This window comes from Phoxinus phoxinus, assembly GCF_949152265.1.
Source record: "Phoxinus phoxinus genome assembly, chromosome: 19".
NCBI classification, from domain to species: domain Eukaryota; kingdom Metazoa; phylum Chordata; class Actinopteri; order Cypriniformes; family Leuciscidae; genus Phoxinus; species Phoxinus phoxinus.
In genome coordinates, this window is record NC_136894.1 from 9,826,158 (window position 1) to 9,852,558 (window position 26,401).

General features: G+C 36.5%; 1 protein-coding gene across 1 annotated transcript; it reads right to left on the reverse strand.

Moving 5' to 3' along the window:
- Nucleotides 1-586: 586 nt before the first annotated feature.
- Nucleotides 587-15,234, reverse strand: mfsd2ab (MFSD2 lysolipid transporter A, lysophospholipid b). The gene is made up of 14 exons (XM_079590491.1): nucleotides 14,893-15,234; nucleotides 12,494-12,619; nucleotides 10,872-10,996; nucleotides 6,755-6,878; nucleotides 6,576-6,654; nucleotides 6,326-6,495; nucleotides 6,146-6,236; nucleotides 4,778-4,896; nucleotides 4,519-4,602; nucleotides 3,408-3,491; nucleotides 3,189-3,301; nucleotides 2,953-3,096; nucleotides 2,469-2,645; nucleotides 587-2,267 (listed from the first exon to the last, which is right to left on the reverse strand). The coding sequence occupies exons 1-14, from the start codon at nucleotides 14,977-14,979 to the stop codon at nucleotides 2,216-2,218; spliced, it is 1,575 nt and encodes a 524-aa protein (XP_079446617.1). The 5' UTR covers nucleotides 14,980-15,234; the 3' UTR covers nucleotides 587-2,215.
- Between the last annotated feature and the right edge of the window lie 11,167 nt (nucleotides 15,235-26,401).

The window sequence follows — 26,401 nt, forward strand, 5'->3', positions numbered from 1 at the left end:
GAGCAACATGCAACGCTCGGTTCTAATTAAAATTAAATTAAAATATTTTTAGGATTAGGCTACTGACCTTTACTTTACAAAGTATAAGATACCGCAGTCAATACTCTCTTTCAGAACCAAAATGTATGACGGAATAATGACACTGAGGTGTATCTGAGCTTACAAATCTAATTTTGCGATTTCACGGTTTCGTAATTTGTCAAATAAATAAAAGAATAAAATTGGCATTGTCACACAATGACACACACAAAAAAAAGAAACATACCACATAATGTGCAACCTCTTTCTTTCTATATGTTTTCATACTTGTATTATGAAAAGAGATTGTGTAAATTAACCATGGTGTTATAGCAAAAGTGTAGTAACTAGCCTAACCGTGTTGTTGTCAGATTGATTAACATGTAGAACCAGTTTTACTACAAATATGGGTTAAATTATGGTTAGTGTAGCAAATAGTTCATTTGTGGTTACTGTGGTTTAACTATAACCGTGGTTTGATGGTCTTATTTGTAATAAAAACCAATTCAAACCCTGTAAATTCAGTACATTTTGTACATTCAAACCCTGAAGAAAACCGATGATCCTTATATTAATTGTGGTAGTATTTATTAACAGACATTTCTGTAACATTTATTTTAAATAACTACACACATGTACATTTATAACAATTCCATCCCTCCATCCATCAAAAAAAAAAAAAAATCTATGTACAACCATCAGCACATTTATTATATACAATAACTGTCATTTTTGATACCAGAAATATCAACATATCACCACAAACTGGTGTTAATAAAAAACATAAAGAAATGTTCACAGATGCAACATCCAAAAGTGCACTGATGAGATTTCAATCATCATCATCATAACGTACATATGTATAACATACAGCACTTTACACAAATGTTATTTACAAGTAATTACATTATCCCCCAGACAGAAAATGAAATGTACATATTTTCAGCTGGGCTATGTACATATATCATATCACATGGTAGGAAAACACTTGGCATTCAAATCTTTGACACCGAAGTTACAGGGATTGAACTGACATTGTTACTATACAATAATAAAAGCACTTTTGAGAACTACTATACAGAAAAACAAAAGGACATGGACTAAACAAACAGTCCAGGAAGAAATCAGATTAATTTAACAACTAAACAAACAGCAGTGTCACCTATAAAACACATTGGCTTTTCCATAGGAATTAATGGCATATTAGACATAATTCAACAGTGACAACTATTCTAATTGCCCTTATTTTACTGACTGAGACCCTTAAACAAGATAAATTAAGGAAGAGGGGAGAAACATACGCAATCAAATCAACATATGACTTAAAACAAAAGTAATAAATACTTAAATAATCTTGTTCACCTCAGACGAAGCGTTTTAACCCCACTCACTCTGATGGCATCCTGCTAGTTAATTGCCTCAGTTGTCAGCTGTACTTTTCATTCACACTTTAGCTGATCCATCCAGAACTATCGGAATAGGACCAAATTTGTACGTTTATCCCTCAGCGAGCAGAAACGGATAAAAAGGAAGATAATAGGTGGTGTGTGCAAAGAAAAGTAATATGAGAAATAAAGAATAACCCTTTGTGCGCAATTCTAGTTTGATGTAATCAAACCCCACTTAGGTCTCATGGTTTCAAGTTTGTATATTCAGTTAGATGCACAAAAGTATTTATAAATATTAAATTACATACAAATATTACTTGCGTAATGTACAGTTTCACAGATATTCCTTCCAAAATGTACCTTTCAATCATGATTGAAATGCATTTTTGGGTTTAGCACCTTAAAAACCTTTCTAAATGTTTCAAGTTTCTTCTTATAGCAGACGTGTCCCACCTCAGATCTTTTTTTTAGTGCAGTATAGATGTAGTGTGCTTATCAAAAGCTGTCTGTTTGCTTTGAGATCCTATGCCAGAGAGCAGCACAAATACACACAGAAGCCCGCCCTTCGGATTTATGCAAGTCAGAGAAACATTTCTAGCGTCCATTGGCACTTGCGAGTGGAAATGGCAAGGCACTTTGAACTTGAGCTGGCCAAGGCTACGTTTCAAGTTGATCCGCTGTTGTGTAGGGGTAATATGGGTGGAAGTTCTCTACCATAAGGCAGTCTGGTTGGTTCAAAGCATCGGTTTGTTTCGGCTCTGTTGGTCCGACGCAAATGGCACAATGTAATGTCAAGTGTTCTGGTGCTATTAAACTGCATTGAGCTCAGTTGAGTCTGCTTCTGAGTCGATCTCATTTTCTCTGAAAAAAAAGTCACACATGACAAAGTTAGGCAAAATCAATGGGTCACAGTCAAAAATATTGTAAAAATTAAGCACATGAATACCATTTAATCCGCTTTAGAGTTTTAAAGGTACCATGTAAATTGAAATATTTCAAGAATGTTGAGCTGGCTTAGCTTGTTTAAGCAAGACATGTGATAGACTCAATAGGTGGTTTTACCTTTGTTCATTAAGAAGTTTGCGGTTGCCTTGTCTCCTCTCCTCATCGATGGGATAGGAGATGAATATTAACAGCCCGATAATGATCAAGACTATCGGAGCGGCAGACACCAGGATCTTCAAGGTTAAATCGACCTCGGCGGGTTGCGTGCAACCTCTCGTCACATAGCCGGCAAAACTGTTTCAAAGAGCAAGAAACGGGAGATTAGCATGCTATTAATGTTCATTCCGATAAATCCAACCTCATGACTGAGCACTGAATCACACATGAAACACTGTCCTGGTCACGGCCTCCAGAGCCAAAAGACCCATAAGAGAGAGGCACTAATCGCATTATATCTGAAGGTCAGGAGGCCAGACTTATTCTCATACAGTAAAAAAAAAAAGAAAAAAAAAGGCTTATTCGATCATGCAGACTCTAATCCAACTTTAAAAGCCTTGATAGCTTCGAAAAGGATTCCGTGTACGTGTTTGTGGAAACTTACTCAAGACTAAGAGTTGAGACCCCCAATGAGACTCCAGAAGCAAACTTGGTAAAGAACACATAGAAGGAGTAGAAGATGGCTTCATGGCCCTGAGATTCAGGATTTTGGACTTTAAAATCATCCACGACGTCGGGAAGCATTGACCTGAGCACATAGGAAAACATGCATGAAAACAGTGCCTCAAATTTGGAAGCGTACACCTATATTTGTGTATTTTATAATCATCAGGTACTCACCAGGGCAGAAGGAAAGCCGCTGCTACACTGACTCCAGCCGCAAAAGCCACGATGTATGTCACATAAAGACTGCTTGGCACCAACACAACAGAGATTAGGAAAGGCACCACAGACTGTAAAGAGAATATAAACAGTCAGTAACGGGAATCAAAAAGTTTTCGTTAGATGACAAGACGATGTAGGTCAGTTAAGGTTTTGTGTGCCACTGCCAATACTTACTGTAGTCCCAATATACACGGCAGTCTTCTTGCCAAATTTCGTGAGGAACCATTGCCAAAATGGGATAGCAAGTGTGGCGGAGAGCTAAAATAGAGGAAATTAAAATAGAATTGGGTCAATGACTGTGCTGGATAAAAAAAGAAGGGGAAATCTTTTTTAATTTTTGTTTAAAACACGCGTCAAGTTCTATTCAAGTTGCTTTGATCAACTTTTATACCACTTCCAAACAGACTTTTAATACAGCAATACATGCAGGTGTACACACCTTGATTTTTTTAAGTTACATATATTTTTCAAGGTAAAAAGAAAAAGTATATATATGACAAAACCATGAAATGATCATAATGTTTAAAATCATGTTTAAAATCATAAACGCTTTAAACAACACTTTACAGCTTGAACAATTTTGTTATAAAAAGGTCAAATTATGTGATATTTTAAGAGACTTATTCACTGAAAAAAAGAATCAGATTCTGCAGGGGTCTGAATATCACTATGATATCACTTCCATATTTATGTTTTGTTGGGGTTTTTTCTGCATGTTGGTCAAACCACATGTTGATTTGGTGGACAAACATTTGTCATCTTATCTATATTTACTAAATTAGAATAAAAATGTTATAAAAAAAATATGAATAAAAGATTTAGATGATAAAAAAAAACTATTTAGATCAGATGATGCCTAATAAAAAATATGTTTTTTTAAATGCTAAATATCAGTCCATCAACCAGTCAGCAGACTGGGTTTCACACGACTACAATAATTATCTCTTATTGAACATGTGTTTAAAACCCAGATTCATTTAAGATTTCAAGGACAAAAGTGTAAGAACAAGACATTTGTTGTTCTCCAGAACTAGATGAACACCTTTTTCTTCCACAAACAATAATCTGGTTTCTATCCAATACTCTCAACAGTAAAAACCTTTCTGCGGTTAAACGGCAATGCAGGAAATACTAGTCTATTCCAAAAAACAGTCCAAATAGATTTTGTATAACGCAAATAGCAAACTGCATTATATAATGGACCCGTTTGAAGTTATTTCCTTTTGTACACTTGTCAGTCAAAATCCATTCAAAACACACATTAAAAGACCTTTATAATGCTTACCATAATGACGAGCAGGATGTTTTGGAAGTCGTTCCTAAAGCCCAGGGTGTAGCTACAGAATAGTGCAAAGTTCCCCTCTAGAAACTGCAAGAAATATTTATAGACACAATAAGCTGTATAGTAAGACACTCTAGCAAAACCTAACAAATAAAGAGTTTGCCAAAGCTCACAGTGCTCCTCTACGGCGGTCACTGTTTAAATGACCAAAATGACTGCTGGTGACCACGGCTCAACCGGAATCATTTGCACAAGGACTCACCATGAAGGCCAGAGAGGTGAAGAGGAAGCCCATGACCAGCTTGGCATATGGACCGTGACCCATAACCATACGAATGCCCTGGAAAAATGACATGGGCTCAGTTCTAATCCTGCAGGTCTCTGTTAAAAAGAAGAGAGAGGCAAGGTGAGATGACGGAAAGTGGCACCAAATCAAACAAATGGCAATTAATGGTGCGACAACAAATGCAATAAACACCAGAGCACTGGGGAAACTAGAGTTTACAATAGTAAACTAACTTTTCCCCAAACAATTTTCAGGTTTTAGCCTATTAAAAAGTATTGGTGAGCACAAATGTGTACATGTCAGGGAGCTGCCAAAATAAGCCGCCCAGGAAAATAATTTTTTAAATCGTTTGATCCATCATGCGTATGACGCAAAATAAGTCAGAACTGTGCTTGTCTTCCCCCACAACACCTCACGTAGGCCTGCTTGTTAAGGCTCAATATTTTGGTTCAAAATAGACCTTTTAACATGCGCCACATTTAGACACCTCTCTGTGCGGTGAAAGCTAATCACCCTGCTGAGCTTATTTACCGGCATTTCCCTGGGACCAGCTGAGCTCTGCTCGTGGGAAAACTACTGACTCAAAGTAACCCGATCAGTGTAGAAACGAACATCTGCAATCAACCGCATGAAACTGCTTGATGAGCACAGAATACACACATGTTGGGTCAAAAGATATTGAAGTGATAGTTCCCCTTGAGAAAAAATGTGTTTACATCAAAGCCATGATTGTCGGCTGATTTGATGTTTGGTCGATTTCCTGCATTTAATCTTTGCATAACTTATGTCAACTTTTTTGCAAGCATATTAAAGGACCTCATAGCTAACAGGCATGAACTAAAGGCTTAAAAGTAAGCCTTACATTTTGATTTTACATGGTTTTTAAAGACCAATCTACAGTATCATTCAAAAGTTTGGGGTCAGCATGATTAAAAAAAGATAAGACTTAACTGTAAATATTTTCTTTTGAACTTTCTACTCATAAAGAATTCTGAAAAGGGTAATGTATCATGGTTTCCACATAAATATTGATCAGTACAACAGTACAGATAATTTGAAATGTTTATCTAGCAGCAAATCAGCATAGAATGATTTCTGAAGGATCATGTGACACTAAAGACTGGAGTAATGATGCTGAAAATTCAGCTTTGCCATCACAGGAATAAATTCATTAAAAAATATATTCCATAGAAAACAATTATTTTAAATTAAAACAGTAATATTGTGTTATTTCAATGTATTTAGCAAATAAATGCAGCCTTGTCATAAGAGACTTCTTTCAAAAACATTTTGAAATGTGAAATTTCGAAATTGTGGCATATTTGCAATAGTACAAGCACTTACCTTTTCGTTCTTTCACACCAAGGAACAAGACCACGGCACAGAGAACATAAATGATGCAGATGACACCAGACGCGATCAAGTAAGCATTTCTCTGTGGGAACCATAAGAGACCAGGCGTTTAATACCAATGTAACGAATTTAATAGTCAACCTCAAAAAATAAAAATAAAAAATTCCTTACCAGATTATCTAGTGAAGGATGAGGCTCAGTGACGTTGACATAGGGAGACGCCAGTAGATCTGTGGAGTTCAGGACCTCTCTAGAGCTGATACAGGGAGCGTTAGCCATTCCCACAATCTGACCTTGAACAGCAGTGCCAATGAGCGTGCCCAAAACCTCAACAGTCATTCCTGAGATAACGGATAAGTGGTTAGTCGTGCAAATGGGAACCAGAGTATAAAGTAGATGCTGTAGATGCTTTAAAACTCACGGTAGGCTGTGGCCGAATCCCTCTCTTTCTGTTCAGTGCTGATAAACATGGTAAGAGCAGAGTATGGTACATGGAAGCACTGTTTTTTTTTGGGAAACAGAAGATGCCAAAAGGTCAAAGGCAATGTAGGTAAAAACATATAGGCTACAACTTATGGTCGGTATAAAATGGTTACTCACGGTCTGTAATGTTTGGAAGAGACAGTAGAAGATCAAGTACCAGGCAATCTTGCCTTGGTCAACAGGCGGCACGTACCAGATGAGGAAATAGCACAGCACAGCAAATGGGGTAGACAGAATGATCCTGTATGGAAAAGATGTATGACATTGGTAAAAAGGTACAAAGGGTGAATTTTATTAAATAAAAAAATAAAAAATTACATTGGAATAAAACTACAGGGTTGGTATTCTGGTTCCATAAGACAATAAACATAGCTGAAGTACAGTAAGTGAGGCGTTAGCTACATTCACAACACGTGTCAAGCAAATTACACCAAACACGTAATTTCAGTTCTCCATTTGCTGTCTAAAGGCTATGATGTTGTCACCAGCTGTCGAACACGTTAAGCGATCAAAGAATTTATTGCATAACGTCCTGTCTTTGTTCATCAAACAGGATACTTTGGTGGAAATACAGTGTCGGTTCTTATCTGTCATTTGTGTACAAGGAAATAGCCTCATAGAACTTAGTGGTGTGGCCACACTTTGCTTTTCCGGTAGAGTGACTCAACATGCCGAGTGGAAAAGCCCGACATCATCCCCCCCCCCAAAAAAAAGTGTTTATGGAAAAAGCCGAACCTCACTTGGCAGTTTTTATTGAGTAGACCTTCACAGAATCGGAGCCCACAGAATTACGCAGAATGTGAATGTTTGTATTCAGTTAGTACGCTCCACCCCTTTGCTGTTTGTTTATTAAATATTTAGGCTAATTCCATAACGCTTTCAGTTACTAATAGACTGCAGTACTCAAAAGTGTAGTACTACCCATGCTTAAAGCCATTCTGCAGATGTTTACCCCGCGTTCAGCACCAGAAAATGTTTACAGATTCAGCATGGAACCTGTTTGGGTTGCGTTTCTTTGGTACTCGAGTCATGTTACTTCATTTAAATGCACAAATATGTTCAGAATGATGATTCACCACAAATATGTTTTAGTACCACAAATGTTTCCAATGATACTATTGTCATCATGTATGTGCAGGAATTTTAGCCTCACTTAAAAACAAAATATTGTTAAATGATAAACCAATTATAATAAATAATTATTATAATAATAATTATAATAAGATTATAATAAGATAAACATTATAAAAATGTCACCCTGCTAACATTTAGATTAGACAGAATTGTCATGCCCTAAATGTACACGTATATAGGAAGTTTGGCCCGGCGGAAGGGGCGGGGGCGTGGATGGTGTTAAACTGTCAACGAACAGGTAAGTCTGCGCTATATATATATATATATATATATATATATATATACATACACCTCTTAACTCATTTATTGGGTTGATTATCTGAATGTGCTCCACAGGCGTTTAATTAGGTTTAATTATCTGAACATGCTCCTCCCGAACTTTGTTAATAACACATCATTAAATACGTTTCTATACAAGCCTAATAGGCCAAAAAGGTAGGACTGAGTTTGTTTGTTGGATGGAAGGTTATAAGAGGGCATTTACCATAATATCTTGGGAACTAAAAACAACAAAACCTTTGCCATCAGAAATGACTGACAGCCATTTTCACTTATATCAACTATATTTTATCCTACTACAATACTATAGTACTAGCCTGACTTCGTCATACTCATATTCTAGGCAGAATGTTCCAGACCAAAAAAATGTTGTGGGCGGGGTTCGGGCTGGCACCCAGGCTACTATAATACAATAATATTATGCAATCTATTAAAACATTTGTTATGAAAATATACTGCATATATTTTTTATTTCTCAAGAGTTTCTTGTATAAATCTTTTTTTATTTTTTATTAAAATATTTAATCAGAAAGCAGGAAAAATACCAAAGTGCAAACATGTAGCAAAAAGGTGCAGCAAGTTAAAAGTTCAAAATAGTAACAAATCTCACTGTATCAGGAAGGCTGACATTTGAACTAAAATAACCCCACAGTGCTCGGTATGTTGCTTTTAGACTGAGGCTGCGCTGGTCTGCCTTCCTTCATTCTGATTGGATGACAGAGGTGGTGTGTTGTGGGTTGGACCACTCATGAGTTGCCTCAATAATATACCTCCCAGCCCCCAAGGCATGCAGTAGGAACAGGGAATGTCTTCCGCCTGAGCCCGCAACACGAAACAAACGTCTCTTTAATCATGCCATTTGCTGAATCACACTTGATAATTCAATCCACAAGATTAGTTGCTTACAGACAGAAAATGTCCCATGGATTAAGGAAGATAAAATATATTTTTAGGTTCATGTGCTCTGATAATAATTTGCAATTTATCAGAGACTTTCATGTCTTCAAATATTGAAATTCTCTTTAGTTACTCAGTATTTTAGCTCATGTCATTTCATTTACCATTGAAAATGTGACTAACCCTTGTAATGAATTCCCTTTCAGGATTATGATAGCTTAACTCACATGTTTGTGACTATTAATAAGAATGCATGTGATGAAGCATTGAGGAAATTCAATTATACAGGCTTGAGGTACGATTCTCCATGGGGGTACGTGTGAGAGAGAGGGGACTTTTTCTCCCCCATGTACCGATAACTATACCAAACAAACCTTTCACTCAGTCCCAAGTGACAGCACAGCACATCTGTGCGTCACTAGGGATCTTCTAATGATACCACCCTTAGAGGATACAACCATCTTGCTCAGATTCAATGTCACTGAACTGAGCTCATTAGGGCAGAACTTTCTCACCAGCTTCCTACAGATTCCTTCAAATGCCCCGTGTCCAGTTAGAATGGAGATGCACATTCCTCAGCCCAACCCCCCCCCCCCCCCCCCGTTCCCAGCACTTCCTCCAAGTGGTTTTCCAATTATTCATATAGTGAGTGACCTCCTACTTCTGAGAACATGGCGACCGAGACACTTCAAACTGACCATCGTATGAAAAAAAAAAAAAAGCACAGAAAGTGAAATCCTGTGGAGTGTTTTTAATGTTTTACTTATTTCCATTTGTTCAAGGCCTTTAAATTGATAATTTGCCTCATTGGTTGCTGCAACCCCATTTTCCTCTTTGTAAACCCAACAAGACTTTCACAAACCCCGAAAACCTTCAATGTGTAGAGGACCACTCTGAACTTCCTCTAAAGCAGACATCTCCATCAGCATCAATGTCATTACAGATATTGCGTATGTGGGCGCAAGATTAAGCATCATTTCCTTGTTTGTTTTTTATTGAGTTTAGTGAGAGAGCAATAATCTATGTCCTAAATCTTCAGAAAAATGTTGATAGCGATCTCAGGATGTAAAACTTGATATTCATTTTCTTTGAGGTTTGACATTTTTGCAACAAAAATTACCAACATTCAGGTCATGTCTAAATACTGCGATTTTGTTTTTGCGAGAAGTAATATTAAACTCCTGATAAATTAACAGAAATGTAGCCTACACACTTAAAACTACACTAAAATGGGTAACAGGGTTGAGTTAAATTTTAGCCTGAGTTATGCTGTCGCACAGTAGGTAGTTTGAGAACAAATGTTGGTTTCTTAAGCACATTTGCCTCCATATATAATAAAATGCTGTAACACTAGTTAAGAAAGAAAAGCATTTACATAATTTCTTGTTGTTGAATGGCAAGCGTTTCTAGTCAGGACACTGACAAAGTGGTTTAGTCATGCGTGTGATGTAGAATCAAATCAGATTGGCTGGCTGAAAACGCAAAATGGCCAAAGGCAAAGCTACTGTGATGTATCCAGCCCATCACGCCCCTAAACCCCCCCATGAAAGGTCAGGGGGCTTTCCTTGACCCAAAAGCGTCATCTCACTTAGAAACATCACCAGACACACTTGGCTCGCTCACTTAAAGACTACAATTCCTGATATTTCACAATGACTGAGAAATGGGTCAGAAGACAAAGTGTCAGAGCAGAAAGATTCATTTGGGACGTATTTTAAACGCAACAAAGGTGGCCACCGAGTTTGTGGAGGGTAGAATTGTGAAACTAATTTTTTCTAAGGGCAGAAAGTTACCACGGGCAACATGCTCCTTAAACAAGACAAAGAGTCTTTTTCAATGCGTCACATCAATGTATGAATTCACACAGGCCTGGACAGTAAAGCATTGGATAAATTCAATTCAATTGAGGTGAAAAAAGACATACCAGGGCATCATTCGTCCAAATCTGGTCCAGGGACTCCGGCTGACCAGAAAACCCACAGTAGGGTCTGTGATAGCGTCCCATGCTCGCCCCACAAACAAAATGATGGAGGCATAAAATGGGTCCAACTATCGAGAAAAGAGAAAGACCAACATGTCATCACCTTACCTAAAACACACATCACTGGTTGAGATTTTTCCACAAACTTATTTAGGACTAAATGATATCTCAAACTAACAGGTGAAATATCAACATGAAATATTAATCAATTAGGCTATAAAAAGAAAATAAAGAAAAAATTGTGAAAGACTTCAGCACTTGAACAACCTTTTTAAAAAAATGTAAATACTAAAAAGCTCTGTTAAACCTTTTTAAATATAAAGCTCTAATATTACATAATAACAGTTTATTTGAAAAATAAAAATCTGTTTTGGTGATAAAGAAAAGATATGCACTAGTACTACTATCAGTTGAAGATGTGACTTCTCGCAATAAATCAACATGCTCTTTAGAAGGCTATGTGAACCACAACACCTTCTTACTGAGTTCAGGAGGAGCACATGACAAGCGAGTTACTCAGTTGAAACAACTTTACTTCCAGTACAACACACCTCTAAAACTGCTGGAGAAATCTGAAAGGTTGCACAGACTAACTGCTTCATGCTGACATTGTGCATTGTAGAAATAACTGTTAATTATGGGATTAAACACATTAGCAGAACTCACACTGGGAACCCGTCTACTGTAGCCCATAGTTACATGATAAACACTGAAGGCTATTAGAACAATCCTATTCAGACACTTTAATCTGGCCAATCAGTCTGTCAAGACTACAGTAGCCTCCCAAAGTTAATGGCATGAAAGACCTTTGAAATACCATTCATTTCCCAGTACAATTCCTCCTTTGTGACTGTACTTGTTGTATTGGACTATACGAGGAGGAGTAATGAAACCCACTGCCCCCTGAGGATCACAATCTGATTCTACATTCTACAAGTCAACCTGATCTTCTGTTATGAGGCCCTTTCCACAAATTCAAGGTAGAAAAAATAAATACGATCTGGTTATTAATAAAAATAAATAAAAAGAGCAGTGTCGTTCATCTTCAGAGGATGTTGATCGTCAGTTTAAGGAGGTCAACTACCGGTAAATATTATATAACCCGTTTTTTTTCTATTGGTATGTTTTTTTGATAAATGTAGGGAACACAACACAATTCATAACATTGAAATTAATAAAATAAAATTTCTCATTTATTGATTGATTTCATTTTTATTATTTACTTGTCTTCCAGCTAAATAGTGTGCTTAAAACTAGTAAATAATTTAATATACCTGTATATTTTATTTTAAATTAAAAACACATTAACCAAAAAATTATATCATATGATTTTAATTGTATAAAGTTGAGAATAATCAAGACCTCTGAGGTGGGGATGTGGGATGGGCCAAAATCATTTGAAGTAACATTTGATGTGATGAAAACTAGTTCTATTCAAAGTTAGATTAATTTAAGATTAGATAATGGTTTGTCAAAAGTAAATAATGGTTTTAAGAAAAAGAAAGTTATGAGACACAAATGTGTAGTGTACCACAAAGTGCAATCACACAGCTAGCTCTACTCACCAAAGCAACGTCCAGCAGGTAGATCTGAAGGAAGAAGCCGATTGCACATCCTGTTATCTGGTATGGTGCTCCTCCAACGGCATAACACAACTTGTTGCACACCGACAACTGGCCTTTTGATTCATGCTATTAAAAAAAAAAAGAAGAAACCAGATGAAAAACATCCAAATCATTCAAAATATAGGGATTATGAATTCATGAAGTTCATATGAAGTTCAATTGGGATTTAAACTGACCTAATTGTGGTGTAAATAGGCTCACTAGGGCCAGACACGCTTGTAATTTGGCTTAAGTTGTAGAATGGCTAGGGTTTCCACTCTGAGACAAACGCCGGTTTCAATTATGCTAATACTATGCATTTCTGCTTGACTTGCTGTTTGGTCCTAATCCAAACATAACCCCATTCGCCATACAGCCATGTAGCTTCTAATATTTGGGTCAAGATATGAGCCCTCATCATGCAAGAAATACCACTGAACACAAATGTAGGAGGCGTTCTGTGATTAGCATCAGCACATCAACAGTTTTCAAGAGACTCCGAGACAGTCATTTAGCCTAGTTCAAATTTGAGACCATTTATCAAGAAATGTGAGGGTGTGATATTCAGTCAGTTTGGTGACTTCAAATACATTTGTCATTACTAACAACAGAGCTGAGTGTCTGTCACATGTATCCTACAAAAATAAAACATTAAAGTTGCAATGTGCTGATCAGAAGTCACTATCTCTGGCTTTATTGCACAAGCCGTTCCCATAAAGCCTTTAACTCATTTAAAGTACACTAGGACAATCTTAACACTCCAACATAAATGAAGACACTGTATTACAGTCTTGTGGTTGGAAGGCCCAACTGACTGACAGTGCAACAGAGCCAACATAGCAGAAACAGAGAACAATGATTTGTTTTCACTATTTGTGTCACTTCACTAAGCACTGTTAATAGAGGATGTGTTGGCTTGTTATGTGACTGGGGCTTTCATTAATTCTGGACTGCATGTTGCTTCGTTTGTGATGGCGAGACACAGTTTTGAGGTAAATAAAGTTGCTAAAAAAAGGTCAAGGAAGTATAGAAAGACACAATGGTGGTCTTGTAATGACAGACTAAACAGAGAAATTTTGCAGTTGAACAGGAAATTTCCACAAAATACCAAACATTTCTAGGAAGGGAACTGTGACGCCATCCTCTGAAGTCATGTTTCACTTTCATCTTTGCCATGATCGTGTATTAAGACACCAGCCACTCTCAATTTACATCATGGCGTTTTAACCATTAAAATGGGACAGAGAGATCATCTAAGAGCTGCTTTTAATGCAGCAACTAAATGACTAATTTAGCTTATCTACATAGCCTACAGCAATAAAAGCAAACCACGTTTTACAGCAATAAAGTCATATCACATACAATCAACCTACGGTAATAAATCAAATGACTATGATTGTTCATTCTGATGATGTGGCATATGTAATCTAGACTTGGATCCATATGGGGTCAATTCACTAACGCTTTGTGTGACACCCAAATGTTTACATCTTGTTGATTGGTAGACTAATTGCTATATTTTCATTTTTAAGGAATAACTGACGACAAACCATTGAATTATTGAAAATCAATGCAGACCCCAAAGTAGTAATGTGGGCATGAAGCCAGGTGGAAGTGTACATTAATTTCCAACCATTCTAAAAGCATCGAAACCTTGAGATGATTCTCAATTCACTTTTTAGATGGGAAACATAGTTCTCCAAATTAGTTTTTATATTATTGGGAGTCTTTTGCATTAAAATCCTTTAAATAATTTAGTGAAGTGGTATGGAGCTGCATAGTCGTGCACATAAAAATAAGCCAATCAGAATCAACCAATCAAAATAATTTAATTGTAATATTACCCCTTATCTTAATTAGTTTAGCACTATATTTAACAATTATTTGATATTGGGTTTAGGGGAAATGAACACACAAACAACTTTCTTTACGCTTTACCTAATTTGACTTAAAATAGTTCAATTCAATAACGTTAGCTAGGCTAACTGAAGCATATTTTAAGCTATTCTCACAGACATTCAAACAGCGACTCCCATTCAAACCGACACCGGTCTACTATGTAAACGAGCAATGAAATGTAATAAAATTACAACTCTGATGGCATAAACAACCAACAGAAGGGATAATTAATGTGGCATCGGTAAAAAAAATCGTTGATTATAACGTTAATGCCAACGTTATAATTTCAACGGTTCGCGAGTGGGGCGTGCGCGCTCAATTTATCCTGACAAAATGACACGTAAGTTATATCAGCACGAGCCGCTCCTACGTGGCTGTTCAACCGGGAATTCATGGGAAATATGTTGGCTGCTAATAAACTTATAACTGAATGAAGGCATGATTTATTTTAAGTTTCTTACCTTTGCTGCCAATTTGATTTCATCTGGGCTGGTTTTTTGCAGGAGACTTGCATTGGAGTACTGCTCTGCGCCCTCTCCTCTTGCCATGTCGTTCTTGAAAATTTACGTTGCAAATCTCTTACGAGAACCCTGTTACTGAATGATATTGACAAAAGAAGAAATCGAAAATATACCGGCTTTAAAAAAAAACATTAAATACTGATCCTGTTCGCGTAAACCGTTTTGTTTGGGATCAACCTGTTTCTACCGATCCTTGTACCAGCCGGGTGTAGTAGTAATTTGAGTGAGTAGATCCTCCTCCCCCTTCAAACAGCCATTCATCTAACACAAACCCCTCCTTCTTCCGCCTCGGATGATTTCTCACCCTATGCTAGGGGGCAGGAACGTGACGTCAACATGCTGACGCATGACCACACGTTTAAATAGTAAAGAAAAGATTTTTGAAAATATGCATGGCATGGGGGACATAGTACTACTGTTGCTTAATTGTGTATGATGAGATGTTTGGTACATGATATTTTTACACTTTTTTGACATCAGTCATCAAAGGTTGTGCTCGGTGCATTGAAGAACCATTGTGGGTTGTGTGAACCTTTCAGTCAACATTTCTTAAATATGTTTTTCTTAGTGTGAAGAATATTTTAAAGAAACTTATTTCTTAAGTAGCCTACCAATGGAAAGGTTCCATATGGAACATAAATAACCTTTATTTGTAAGACAAAGGATGTACAGTATATGACATGCCACGTGGAGAATGTAACTTTACTGTTTACTCACACATATAAGGGGGCGTCCACTGACAGTGACATTACTTAAAAATATACACAAAATAGGCAACAGAGTTCAGGTTCACGCTCTAATCAATATGTGTCAACAGAAGATTGGATAAGAGTCATTTGAGAGTCACAGACAGTGTTTGGAAAGAATTTTTTATCTTGTGAGCATAGAGCAATGCAGTGCTGTATTTCTCCAATTAGGTTCAGATTAGTTTAGATAAACCAGAAGGTTTATTCGTGTTAAATAAAACAATCATAGGTTCACGAAAATCCTCAAAATACTTTTAAAATGTCTAATGGGGGGGTTAATATTTAGTTCAGATGCAGTTGTGAAAGCGTTTGGTACAATAAGGTCCCATTGGTTGGGATTACTGAACTAAAAAGCAATACATTTATTAGGCCAATCTTTGTTAACGTTAGTTAATAAAAATACAGCTGTTCATTGTTCATGTTAGCTCAGGTTCTATTAAACAATATTAACAGATACAACATTCCAAATGTTAAATGTTGAAATTAACACAAGTTTAATACATGCTTTAGAATTATTTTTCATTGGCAGGTCATGTGTACTAATGTTAACAAAACCTTATTGTAATTACCGTATTGTGTTACTATTTCAAAAAAAAAAAAAAAATCATACTGAAGTTGATTTGTTAATATTTCCTTCAAGATATGATCTTAATATGAAATAGGTTTTAGATGATTTTGTGTGTCGGTGTATGAGGCCCATAGCTTGTCATTGGTTGAAAGATTCAGTCCTGATTGTTATTGACCTGTCTAGGACAAAATGACCAATTTCTAAATCTGTCCAGAGATAATTTTCCTCTTGTTTGCACAAGCACATGTCAAATGTCAACCTGAAACTGATTATTTATTGGTGTTTCACATGCATGGGGAGCCTTGAAGTTTTACTGTTCTCTTTTACCTCATGCATAGTCATCACATGTTTTTGTTTGCGAAACATTAGATATCTTCTGACTAGAAGCCCCGACATTAGCCCCGACCTTGACTCTGTCCCTCTTATTTACTATTTCTGTTATAGCTTATTGTTATAATCATGACAAAGTTTCATGAGAAATCGGTAGAGCAATGACCTTGCTGTGACCATCATCCCACTGGTTATTATGTTGGGAGGGGTCATTCATGAATGAAACTCTCTAGTTCCATGTCATGCAAGACACTTGTAACTTTCCATCATCATCTCACACGAGTGTGTTGTCAAACATGCTGCTGTCCTGCCCTATACATAGCCACAAGTGTTATGGAAAGTCACAAGCAAGGGGGTGGGTTTTATTTGTGTCTGCGTGTGTGCAGTATGTGAGAATTGTTCTCATGTGGCAATAGCTTTCAAAGCACAGGCACCTTCTGTACCCTTGTGAGTTTGGTAGACACCCCCCCCCCCCCCCCCCCCCCCTACGCACCTGACTTAGGTCAAACCAAGTGTCCCATGACACCTGAACATATTATACTCAGGTGAGTTCACCACTGACTGTGTTGGTTGATGCCTATAAGAGTAGCTATTCTGACCACATACAGTAATAATCTGTCTAGAATCTCTCCCAAAAAGAAGAATACATAAGGTTTTTAAAGGATAGAGACATAGATGTCCATATAAGGCTAGATGTCTTAAGGCGGAGTCTCGAGCGGCATTACCGGCGGCCATCTTAACAGGAAAGCTATCTGGCGAGCTCTGTGGTATCTGAAGAAAGGTGAGTGATCAGCACGAACACAAATCCTCTTATCTCGCTGAAATCTTGACGGATTTACAAACGGTTTGTTTTCTTACAAACGTTATTAACGTGTCATAACTACATATCTGACGTTTATAACAAACCAAACCGTTTGAAAATCGGTAGAAAATTTAGCAAGTTATGGTTATTTAAAAAGTACATGCACCATTAAAACACAATGTTACGAGTGAGCGAGCCCCCTGTGGCAAGATGGCCGCCGTGTGCGGACGTCGACCTCCATTGGCTAGCAGCGCGGATGAGACATCTAGCCTTTATTATATGAGATCTATGGACATAACAGTAAGATCAACGTGACTAATTACTCATTGGTCACCTTCCTTCAATATGATTGGTTTAGTATGTGCAAAACAAGCCCCCAATTCGCCCTCTATTACTGACAGAGCAAATTTAGATCTCAAATCATTAAAAAAAGGAAGAGGTTAGAAGTTCATTTGATCACTCTATATGTCATGAGACTATTATAGACTATTATTTTTTTTATATTGTCTATAGCCAGCAACTTAAAGATTCCTGGTTTCAACATATCAACTATTTTCAGAGTATAATTTGTTCAAGTGTTAGAATGTTAGGCCTGCAGGAGATGTAAGGTTATATGTTATAATTATGATTAGTTACTATATAGTTTACTTTTTTTTTTTTTATCCATCACATTATTAGGTTAGGTTCACATTGCGTGACTTTATTTTGAAATAAAACTATATGTAATATACAATACCAGTCTGGATACACCTGACTGTTTGTCTTTTGATCTAAAGGCTTGCTACTGGTTAAAATTAAGTTTGGTACAAAATGAAAATTAATTGTGCCTATATCTTAAAAGTAAAATAGCTTTTAAGAACCATTGACCCAAAGAAGCCATGCCATACATTTTTTTTTACTTATTTTTATTTGATTTTGGGGAAAAAATTTAATTTTGTAGACAATTACAAATTGTGTCTGTTTTATTTTTTTAATAACAACTTTTTATTTTGGCATATTATGTGAACTCCAAGACTAAATTGGCTCATGAAGTTGTTTGACAGAATGCCAAGATGTACAGAGATGTAAGCTAAGCAAAGGTGTATGCAGATGAATATAAATTTTTGATTCAACTTTTTTTGATACTGCATAATTAAAATGTAATTTATGTTATGTCGTAGTTTTGATGTTTTTACTCTTATTTTAATGTGGAAATACTGCAGTAATGACTCATTAGGTGTGTCCAAACTTTTGACTAGTATTGACTGTTAAAAAGTATTCGAGATAATCCTCATTTATAAATTCCTTCTGGATAAAAGCATCGGTTGAAATGAATAATAATAATAAGATATACAATGCTGGGACAAAACAAGTGCAATGTATACATCATATTTTTTTCTAAATTGATTAGTCATTATGCTTGTTCCAATAGTAGCCATGACCGTCATATCTCCCAATAATATAAGACCATCTGTGATATGGCAACACAATCTCACGAAAGTGCGTATGCGTATACCACGAATGTTATTTCTCGTGCCATTTATACGCCAAAATTTTTTTTTGTTTTTTTTTGCGTGCATATGCTACGCACTGAAAACCCTTGGGTAGGATTAGGGGTGCTGGGGGAGTGCGTGCGTTTTTCACGCCATAAAGTTCCTATCATATGCGCGCGAAACCTGCCTATCATATGCACGCAAAAACTATTTTTGGCGTGTAAATGGCGCGAGAAATATCATTCGTGGTGTAGATACGCACTTTCATGAGATCGGGCATGTCACCATTTTCACAAATTTGTGTTTTTGTAGTTTACACGGAGACAATAGCAGTATCATTTTCAGAAACTTGTAAATGCCTCCTAAGTTAAACAGTAAGATTCTTAGGGGGCTGTTTCGACGACACCATTTCAACCAAAAACTGCATTTTTTGTGTCTGTTTTGGCTGTTAATTTACTCGACAACGGGATGTTTTGGATACCTGTTTAAAAGTTCAAGTTTTTGAAAGCAATACCATTATCGTCTCCGTGTAAACTATCAAAATTTTGGACATTAAATAAAAGGTTAAATAACAGTAAATTGACTAGCGCAAACCTTAGTAAAATCGTGTTGTGATTCAAAATAGTCTCCTCCCATAAATGTTGCATCTGAAATGGAAACTCCTACAATTGCATAAGGTCAGCCGCAAAAATAACTTGCCACTAATATATCACTGAGTGTCTTTAGTAAATCATGACAGTAGTTTTTTAACGCCAAAAGAGGGTTTGTGCTGCATGGCAAGCTTTTTAGTAAATCTGGCCTAAGATGGGTGCATTAAGGGAATCTGTGAAAGTAATTTTCCTCCATGCCTTTATTTTGACTGTAAATGATGTATGCTTATTATGGACTTTCACAGACAAAGAGGGGTTTACAGATATTCAGACAGAGAAGTTGAAACAAATAAAAGACATGTCAGTCAATGCACCTGGCTGGTTTACTCACATATTGGCTAATATTACCTTTCAGATTCAACATTTTGCCCACTTAAAACTCTCACTCGGAAGTGAACTGCAGAAGAATTAACACACCCATTGCAGGTTTGACAGTCCACGTACACATACGATTAAATAATCTCTGCTGATAGTCTCAAAGTCCAATAAAACTGTCTATGTGGCCGTGGGACAGAAATTCAAAAAGTTGGGTCATGATGGTTCTGTTGACTCTGCATAATAACATGACCTCTGAGAAGGACATGTGCGCTCTGGCCATGTTGGTGAGGGACGCATCATGTTTAAGTGACATTTTCTCTCTATCTCTCTCTCTCTCTCTCTCTCTCTCTCTCTCTCTCTCTCTATATATATATATATATATATATATATATATATTACTGCAACACTAAATTAAAAAAGCTGATGATGCATGCAGTGCAACTAACATTAACAAATGTATTCAGCAATTTACTTCTTCTCATTATTAGGATACAGCTATTAAAACTTTATTTTTAAGCCGTTGACTATTTTAACCCACTGTTGTGCTCTACAGCTCAAACATTATGAAAACCATTGGGTTTGAAATCTGATACACACACACACACACGCACACGCACACACACACACACACACACACACACACACACACACACACACAGAGACCATCACTTTTTCATTCATAATTTCCTATTTAGTAGGATAGATAGATAGATAGATAGATAGATAGATAGATAGATAGATAGATAGATACCCCTTGTTCAGTTGTTTGTGCTATCCACATTATTTTTGTTTCTGTATGCTCTAATGGTATTTATTTCCAGTACACCTACCCCTAACCCTACCTTGGGTCAACCAATTCAAAAGCTATAGCGTCACCCACCTTACTCTTCATGCCGCTGATTCTACGCCAACACGGCTCAATATGAGGATGACCTATTCCTTCTAAAACAACAGAATGTCACAGTTACATATCATGTGGGGTCATAAGGTACGTTTCTCTCGCTGTTTTAGGAACAGCTATACATTGCACCCCTATTAGGATTCATGACGCTCAGTGTGAGCAGTACTCAATGTCCCACTGACAGCTAGCCTATTACAGTGCTCTATTTTAACTCTGCAGTGTTCAGACATGCCATTCATAACAGCTCTTTGCGTCCATCATGAATTTTCCATCCTGACCCTGTGAGTGTTTAAAGGAGTCAGGGGCAGGACCAGATGCTGACTCGCATGCAAGTTTGTTGTTATTTTCACACTGGGCCCTTAGGTCTACCATTAACAAACTGTTGGGGAGAGAGGATCAAGAGCACACAAGTACAATGCAGCTTCATCATAACAATGTGATATTTACCGAGTTACTTGGACCATCATTTGGGGGACCATCACTTTTTCATTCATAATTTCCTATTTAGTAAATTCCCCCACCAAAACCAGGAAGCAACTGCATAAACTGTTTTATTTACAACTAATATCCTCCCTAACTGGATTCTTCTCATTTCCAGCAGCCTTACTCAAACTTTTTATTAACACACTTTTATTAGAGCCACCTTTAGCACTAACGCCTATTTGAATGTTTACACATTACTGTACATTTTATTTCATCTTTAATGACTGTGGAAGTGGTCTATGACCTATAACCTGTCTGTTTCTGACTTATTGTAAATGATTCATCAGTGCATGTTACTCAAAAAAAAAAAAAAAAAAAAGGTATTGGATAAGCAATGTAAGTCAGATATCTGTTTCAAAATAATGTCTGGTCAATTCACGCTGGATTCGAAGTCAAGAGTCGAGAGTCTGGATTGTGTAATCAGATTCCAAAAAATATATGCTATAGGCTACCTTTAATTAGATTATATTACATTAAAATACACATAATCAGACTACAGTTACATTTGTATTGGTTACATGATCACTTAATATTCACAAAATGGAAGTAAACTATTTATAATTGATTGATTCTCACAAATTCTTATTTTCTGTCTTTTAAATTGACGTTCAATGCACTTAATTTTAAACATTTTTGTTTTGTTCTCTTTGGATTGTTATATCACTATTGTACAATATTATCCTATTCAAATATATGCGATAAACTTGTTAAGGCTAAAAGTAAGGTCAAAGGTATAAAAAAGTAGTCTGATTATATTACCTAAATTGTGTAATGTAATTGATTACATTACAGTTTTCAACATGTCATTTGTAATCTGTAACAGACTACAATTAGCAAGTAACCTACCCAGGCTCAGCACCATAATATATATATATATATATATATATATATATATATGAACATGAACTAGAAACCTGTAGTAGCCTACTGACATGAGTGAGATATGAGCCCACTGACAAATCAAGAGATTTTTCTGCCATCTTGTGGTCACTGTAATATGGAAAAGATAACTTTCTGTTCCAGCTAGGTTTGTGGTAGGTTAAGGACATATTTTTAGGGCTGTCAAAAGATTAATCGTGATTAATCGCATCCATAATAAAGGTTTGTGTTTGCATAATATATGTGTGTGCACTGTGTATAATTATTTATATATATAACAACACACACAATCATGTATATATTTAAGAAAAATTGGTTATATTTATACATAAAATATTTATATATAATATAAATTATATAAATGTATATACAGTATATAAATGCAAATATTTCTTAAATATATACATGAATGTGTGTGTATGGTATTTATACATAATAATTGTACACAATACACACACATTATGCAAACACAAACTTTTATTTTGGAAGCGATTAATCTTTTGACAGCCCTACAAAAGTATACTGCTATAAATGTGGTTAGCAATGCAGTTTTCCAGATATCGATTATTAGGCTACTGAAATTACTGAAATTGACTAAATAAGGCTTCACTAAGATTGTAAGACAATGTTGTTGATTCATCTTTAAAATAAACGATTATTTTTTAACAGAATTCCATATAATTATTTCTATATTATCAATTAATTAAAATGGAAAGAATGATAAATAGGCTGCTAATAACACTAACTAACATAGGCTACTTTTAAAACTATTAGGCCTATTAATAATTTTCGACACTAAATGTTGTTTTTGTGACTGTGCAGCAAACCTGAACATAAAATAGAACATTTATTGCACTATGACACTTAATCACTCCACGATCCATGCACAGTACAACATAATAGTTTGCAACTCCTAGTTTGATTACTCAAGTCCTTTTTGGAATTTTAGATTTCATTCAAACAATCATGAACTTCCAACGACCTGCCAGTGTTTGTTTCCATCCATGGCTTAAGAAGATTGCAAACGTAAAAGGACGTCACCTTGCCTAGATCATTTGTTTAACATGCTGTTGCTGGAATCTCTTGAAGAAGAAACGCGCCATTTATATTAGTTCACAAGTTGCATTACTGTAATAGTAGTGGTTTTCAACCAACCTCAATATTACTTCGCCTATAGCCAATTATATAGCTAATCAAGATCATATTTTAAAGATCCTTATCCTTAATCTTTATCCGGTAGGCTAAGTCACGACGAACAATGTCTGTTGATTTTGTGTTGTTTCATCGGTTCTCTTAAACAATGCATAGCCTATAGGCTACTGTTTAGCTTTTGTGTAACAAGATTGAAACCCAGCTAACGTCGAGAATATGTTCTTCGAGCGTTTGGCTATGGACTTTATGCACAGCTGCACCTACTTCCTGAACTTTAGCCAGCTCCTTTATTTCCTTCTTCTTCGGTAAATTTTTATTGGCAGCTTGCATTCATTGTGCATTACCGCCATCTACGGGACGGTCATTGTTTCCTGTCTGCCATTATTGGACAAACTGATTAATCCAGGTGTGCCTGACCAACAACAATAATCAGACACACCTGGATTAATCAGTTTGTCCAATAATGGCAGACAGGAAACAAAGGAGCCGGCTAAAGTTCAGGAAGTAGTGCAGCTGTGCATAAAGTCCATTAAGCTATGAAAACTTTACTATTTCTGAATGTTCTCTGAACATTTAAAACACCGTTTAAAAAAAAAAAACTTTTATTTACTAGTTATGCAAGCAGAACATTCGATTTTATCATTGTGCTTTTATTATCAAGTTATTTTTGATTGCTAAACAACTTAAGAGAACATTTTTAAAGACCAAGGTATTAACGAACGTTCTATTAACGTTGGAAGAATGTTGGCTTATAACTTCGATATAACCTTGCTGTCAGTTCTCCAGTTCTGTGAACGTTCCCTGTTTGCTGCGTAAATCCATATCATAGTTATTATTTACCTATATCACCAGCAGGCAGCAGGTGGCGTAATTGGACCACATAGTTTTCTTTTCTCATCGAATACACCGCAGTAAGTGTGCCAACTGCCATGCACTTAGTAAGTATGCCTATATTGTGATAACGTGATACTCGTGTGTTCAGCTTGACAAATTATATATCTCTAATATAATGGTAACCAACTTTGGTTACCTAGTTTAGGCTCATGTTGGAGCTGTTTGCAAACATCATGCCTGTTACCTGTGACTTTAAACACCTCCAATACATCACCTGAGACATTAACAATCTAGTTGTGAGAAATGTCATAAGAATAATGCAACAATGCAAACACTTGACATGCATCATCTTGAATTGTTCAAGAGACAGAAAAACACACAGTCGCAAGCCACCCACTCCAGACCCTTCACACATTTCAGTGCTCGAGAAATTAGTGTTTAGCAGCACAGATGGATCTTACACAACACATCCAGGAAATCAACTTTCAAAAGATTTCTGGCAAAAACTGCACTTGTTGACTCTGATTGGTCAATTGCAGCAAGTAGCCTAATTTTGTTTAATAAGTGACCATTGAACTAAACTGAATTGATTCAACATTGAACTGATTACTGTTGTCTTCTGTAGAGTTGTGTTTAGCTAAATTGAACTAATTTCATAACTGAGGAACTTTACACCATTCAAATATTTTACTATTACTGTGAAGCTGCTTTGAAATAATACATTTATAAAGTTAAATAAGGGTGACTTGACCACTGCCAACCGATTTTGAGTTAAAAATTGTGCTAGATAAGCGAAATTGCAGCTATTTCTCAACCAAAATGATTGTGAATTGAGAACTGGAATGTTACATCAATGTTTAATCAGGTTTGGCCACATGATCATGCCGGACCCCACACAGAGTAAGAGTTTAGGCTGCTTGTAAGGAACTCCTTAGGGGTTGAGGCAGAAGAAGCAGTTCTTTGATGAAAGCCGATAGACAGATGAGCAAGTCCAGCTGTCCAGACCCTCTCGGCATCAGCTTACCACAGCCTAAGTGCCTCCCAAAGAGATCCCAGAGCAAATGGACCCCTGGCCCTGCTACCCTTTACCATATGATATGGCATATATCAGCCCTCTTTTCATGCAGCTACACACTTACGTATATAGTCACACATGCACACATAAATCTTAGAACAGACTGTTCTTTCTCAATGGAGTATCATTTCATTTTATTGCTTTTATGTCAGAATTGCAGGGCAGTAAAAACACATGCCCTCCCCTCAGACACTCGAAGTAACGCATGCTGAAACAGCTGATTCTCTCTCCTCCTCAGGGGGCCTCTGCCTGGTGCCAGACCCAACGCTCAATGTTGTACTGTTATTCTGTAGTGCTTAAATGCCTCAGCTGTCAAAAAAAATTCAACTAGACTGCCAAACATCCCAGGCCTTAGACAAACTTCAGGGGTGTTTTGGTAGCGTTTCTTCTGCTTTGTGACTTATGCTGACTAAACTGAACACTCTTTCCACAGAAAGATCTCATTCATTCGTTCATTCATTCATTCGTTCATTCATTCATTCATTCGTTCATTCATTCATTCATTCATTCATTCATTCATTCATTCGTTCGTTCGTTCGTTCGTTCGTTCGTTCGTTCGTTCGTTCATTCATTCATTCATTCATTCATTCACTCAGCCTAACAGCTTAATACAAACAATACTACTCTATTGTTCCTCCTAGACTGCAGTGGCATTAAATGAAAACAATTAGACTTCAGCTTCTCGGATTTTTCACTTTCTTTCAGTAAAACGTGTTTTGCCACTTTTCTTCGTTTGAGACGAGATCTCATCAGTATTTTGAATGGTTTACACTTTATTTGGTAACTCTTGGTTTTACAGTGTTCTTGTTACATGTGTTACATATTACCATAGTAATAACAGTAAATTATGCATAATTACATGCAATTAACCTTCAACCAAATCCTAACCTTTGCATAACCCTCGAGTAGGCTATAAGTACATAGTTGCTTAATATTACTCAGTACTTAAATGTCAAATTACACTGTAACAATGACACCTTAAAGGACAAGTTCGGTATTTTACACTTAAAGCCCTGTTTACAGATCGTATCTGATGAAATAGAACGGTTAAGATTAAAATTTGGAAAATTTGGAGAATTTTAGGTTTATTTAGCTTTTGTGGACCTATTTTGCCAAACGTGTCACACCCGTGATTCTTCCGTTGAGAGCTTGAATAATAGACACTCCAGCGGCGGAGTAATACCGCACCTCACACAGCACATTCAATACAAGTCATGGAGTTGGACAAAAACTACGATA

Bases quoted from the DNA above. Each gene is read 5' to 3' on its own strand.
- mfsd2ab (XM_079590491.1), bottom strand. From the start codon at position 14,979: ATGGCAAGAGGAGAGGGCGCAGAGCAGTACTCCAATGCAAGTCTCCTG. The intron at 6,879-10,871 runs GTATGTCTTTTT...TTTTCCATACAG, and splicing joins TTTGGACGAATGATGCCCTG to GATCATTCTGTCTACCCCAT. The intron at 3,302-3,407 runs GTAAGTATTGGC...TTCTCTTTACAG, and splicing joins CCGTGTATATTGGGACTACA to TCTGTGGTGCCTTTCCTAAT.